The sequence below is a fragment of the Rhagoletis pomonella genome, unplaced genomic scaffold (genome assembly GCF_013731165.1).
Source record: "Rhagoletis pomonella isolate Grant_MI unplaced genomic scaffold, Rhpom_1.0 Rhpom_scaffold_00006, whole genome shotgun sequence".
Classification (NCBI taxonomy): Eukaryota; Metazoa; Arthropoda; class Insecta; order Diptera; family Tephritidae; genus Rhagoletis; species Rhagoletis pomonella.
In genome coordinates this window covers 34833681-34837843 of record NW_023458560.1, presented here as the reverse complement: position 1 = coordinate 34837843, position 4163 = coordinate 34833681, and the positions used below count along the sequence as shown (strand labels likewise).

Genomic DNA, 4163 nt, shown 5'->3' with positions numbered 1-4163 from the left:
TTTTTTTTATTTCGAAACCAAAAAATATTTAGAGGTCGCTCAAAGCGCTTAAAGTTTTCCATGTATTTTATATGGAAAAAAAAATCGATCGAAAACTTCAGCAGACCTCCAGTAATAAAACCCAGCTGTTTATTTTACCATTTTTTAATACTAGCAGCGAGTTTTTTTTTGGGGATTTTTAGGATACCTATAAAAGTTAGTTAATATTAAAAAATATTCAAAAACTTTACTTTGGGCTTTACTTTTTTTTTGGAGCACCATATTATACATATAGTATGTACATACATGCCTATATAGCTACATTTCTCCAGAGTGCCTTTCGTGCGTGACGGTTTGGTGGCCCATGATAACATGATCGACAAGAGTTTAATTAATACAAGCATGATTTTGCAAGATAAGGTTGTATTGGAAGTGGGTTGCGGTGGTGGCATATTGACTGAAGCACTGGCACGCTTGGGTGCCAATTTAACGGGCATTGACCTGGGCGCAGACGTCATAACAACAGCACGAAAACATTTAGAGCAACATTGTCCGGAACTAAGCGATCGCATAACTTACAAAATCGAACCAATAGAGGTGCACGCCAAATTAAATCGGAATCATTACGATGCTGTAATATGCTCGGAGGTTTTAGAACATATTGACGACAAGGAGGAATTTCTTACACATTGTATCGAGGCCTTAAAGGTATACATATACATACATATTAGATAGTTCTCCATAATTTCCCTTTGTCCCATTTCAGCCGGGGGGGGCTCAATATTCATAACCACTTTAAATAAAAATATTCCCCATTGGATTTTTGGCGTTGTCCTTGCTGAGTATGTAATCGGCGTCACACCGAAAAACACGCATCATTGGCATAAATTGATATCACTTAAGGATGTGCAACGTATACTCTCTGCTCGTAAGTTTGAAAATTTCTTTAATTACTCAAGTACATACCTAAATTTATTTATTTTTCTATACTTTTGCTTTTCAGTGAACTGTAAAACCATTCTGGTAAAAGGCTTTACGTATAATGTTTTTCGTAAACGCTTCCAGTGGATCAACAGTACTATGATGAGTTACGCTATTCAAGCGATTAAAATTCAATGAACTTATTCCATGAAAGCGTTCACTCACTTTATTAAATAACTATCAAAATACACTATACTAAAAAAGTAAATTCTTAATAGCTCTAACAGCTAAAACCATATAACCAAAAGAAAAATAACAAACCCCAAGGGACATGTATGCACATATTTCTCATGTGTAAACATCTTAGCTCCCTGTATGGGTAAAATTTGGTTTAACCCAGCAGAAAATTTGTTTACTTCTTCTTGTGTATTCCAGCAGAAAATCTGTAGTTGCATTTTGTTTGTGGAAAGAACATCTCTAGACTAGTTTAGGACTATTTGAGGGCCGCTTCCGGTATCTGTTCATTTCCGGGGCCTGGTCACGACAATTTCGAGCCTGGTTCAGGATCATTTCGGTACAGGTTCAGGATCAATTCAGGCGTAGATCACGACTATTTTTGGACCGTTTAGTTGAACTCCCAGTTCTGGATTATTTCGAGCCTAGTGCAGGACTATTTATGACTATTTATGGAACATTTTGGTACTTGTTCGGTATCATTTCGGGACTACCAAGTTCCGGACTATTTAAGGAGCCATTTTGGGCTAGTTCGGAATCATTTAGGAACTAATAAGGGATCATTTCGGGACTGTTTCAAGACTTTTTCGAGATCATTTTGGCACAAGTTCTCGACTTTTTCGACCGTTTCGGGGCGTGTTAGAGACTATTTCAGGATAATTTCGGGACTAGTTCGGACTCATTTCGAGACCGTTTTGGAACCTGTTCAGTACTTAATATTTCGGCATTAGTTCGGGTTTATTTGGGGACTAGTTAGGGTTCGTTTCGGGACTAATTCAGTACCATTTCGGGACTAATTCAGTACCATTTCGGGACTGATTCAGGAATATTTCTGGACTGATGTGGGATAATTTTGGGACTTGAAATGGACCTTCTTAAGACTTGGTCGAGATCATTTCTGGACAAGTTCATGACATTTTCAGAGTCACTTCAGGGCAATTTTGGGACTTGTTCGGGATTATTTTGAGGTATTTCAAAATTAGTCACGAAATGATCCCGAAATAGCCCTGAACTGTTCACTTCCGAGGTGGGTCTTAATATTTAAACGACTATCAATCATTACCCCCAAATATTTGATAGCGGGTTTTGATCACAGTTAGCACTAATCGATTGATTTTTCAATCAATTACTTAATTCGATTAAATTCAATCCGATCTGACAGATTAAACAGTTAATGGTAACGGCGATTAAAAAAATTAATTTTTAATCATTAACCCTTAATATGATTAAGTCGGCTTGGTGATTATTTAATTTATGCTCGAATTTTCCTTTGCACACAAGGCCAGTTAATCAAGCATGGCTAAGTCGGTTTCCCTAAACAATTTGGTGTGCATTTTCATTAAGATCTATTCCAACAGGCGTTTTACAAACTAGGTTTTAATATCCCTCTGCACATGTGCGCTGGGTTGTAAAAGTTCCCAGTTTATGTATTACTAATAACAATAATTATATTTTTTTTATATTATGTGCTTTTTATAAGCGTAAAACAAAAAATAATTACTATAACTGGTTTTTGGCGTGAAATTCGGACAAACTAGACAACTTAATCAGATTTTCCTTTAATTTGATTAACAATTAATGACTAAAATTAATTAATCGTAATCGCAACCATCGATTAACGATTAAAAAAAATGTATCATTAATCGTACAGTTGATTACGATTAATAAGTTTTAATCGTCGATCCCGATTAACGTTTTAATCGTTAATTTTTAATTGTTAATCAGATTAGCATTTTGCCAACACTGGTTTTGATGTTTAGCTGGTAGGCAAGGAAAAATTGCCACCAATAATGTCTAGAAAAAATCACGATTGGGGATAGCTGGCAGCACAATTTATTGCCATTAACATATGATTTTTGTTTATTTTTTTTCGTCCGGTGAAGTGATAAAAGTTTATATTTCCGATTACTTACCACGAAAACATAAACGCGAAAACATATAAAAACAATTTTATTTAAATAAGTCACACTCAACCGTCAAGTGCAACCAAATACGAGCAACATGGCATGTAAAGCAGTTAAATTTGTATCACCTTTACTGCGGACACAAAGGTTTGGTATTGCTACTTGTCTTTGCATAGTACATATAGCAAATATATATTTTTATTCAGGTATTTGCTGTTAAATAATACTATACATATCCGATATGCACAAACGTCTACAAATGGCACTTATATGTCAACATCGGATACAAATTCAGCCAAAACCCAAAAGGAAACTCGTCATTCAGCTAGCACACAAAAAGAAATAAATCATCATGCAAATTTATCTTCAACCTGGTGGGATATAAATGGTCCAATGCATGGACTACATAAGCTTAACGAAATAAGGTAGGTGTGTCCACTTTAGAGTTTGTAAAATTAAAAGTACATCTTTACATAGAGTGCCTTTGGTACGTGACGGCATGGTTACTCGCGGTACCATTGATCGCAGTTTAATGAACACAACCAAGGTTTTACAAGGCAAAAACATATTAGAAGTCGGTTGTGGAGGTGGTATTTTAACAGAGACATTGGCACGTTTAAGTGCTAATGTTACAGGTATTGATTTGGGCGAAGACGTTATAACAACAGCGCGAACGCATTTAGAGTCGCATAGTCCAGAACTGAAAGATCGAATAACTTATAAAATCGAACCAGTAGAAGTACATGCAAAATCGAATTCAAATTATTATGATGCTGTAGTATGCTCGGAGGTTTTGGAACATATTGATGACAAAGCAGGATTTCTTACACATTGCGTACATACTTTAAAGGTATAATTTTAGCCATTATTTGAAATATTTTCTTTGTAATCTAAAATATATGTATATTGTATACAATAACTCACTTGAGTTTAGCCTGGCGGGTCAATATTCATAACCACCCTGAATAAGACAATCCCGCTATGGCTTGGTGGCATTCTGCTTGGCGAATATGTTTTCGGCATCGCACCAAAAAACACACACCATTGGGATAAGTTAGTGTCACCACTGGATGTGCAACGCATTCTTTCTGCATGTAAGTGAGATACGTCCCACGTGTTTTTTTT

General features: G+C 35.8%; 1 protein-coding gene and 1 pseudogene across 1 annotated transcript; both read left to right on the top strand.

Annotated features, from left to right (window-relative positions):
- Window positions 1–315: 315 nt before the first annotated feature.
- On the top strand, window positions 316–1168 carry LOC118740629 (annotated as a pseudogene).
- Window positions 1169–2850: 1682 nt separating this feature from the next.
- LOC118740628 (ubiquinone biosynthesis O-methyltransferase, mitochondrial-like) lies at window positions 2851–4157 on the top strand. Its single transcript, XM_036472231.1, has 4 exons — window positions 2851–3185; window positions 3245–3463; window positions 3516–3888; window positions 3973–4157. The coding sequence occupies exons 1-4, from the start codon at window positions 3136–3138 to the stop codon at window positions 4138–4140; spliced, it is 810 nt and encodes a 269-aa protein (XP_036328124.1). The 5' UTR covers window positions 2851–3135; the 3' UTR covers window positions 4141–4157.
- Window positions 4158–4163: the final 6 nt, after the last annotated feature.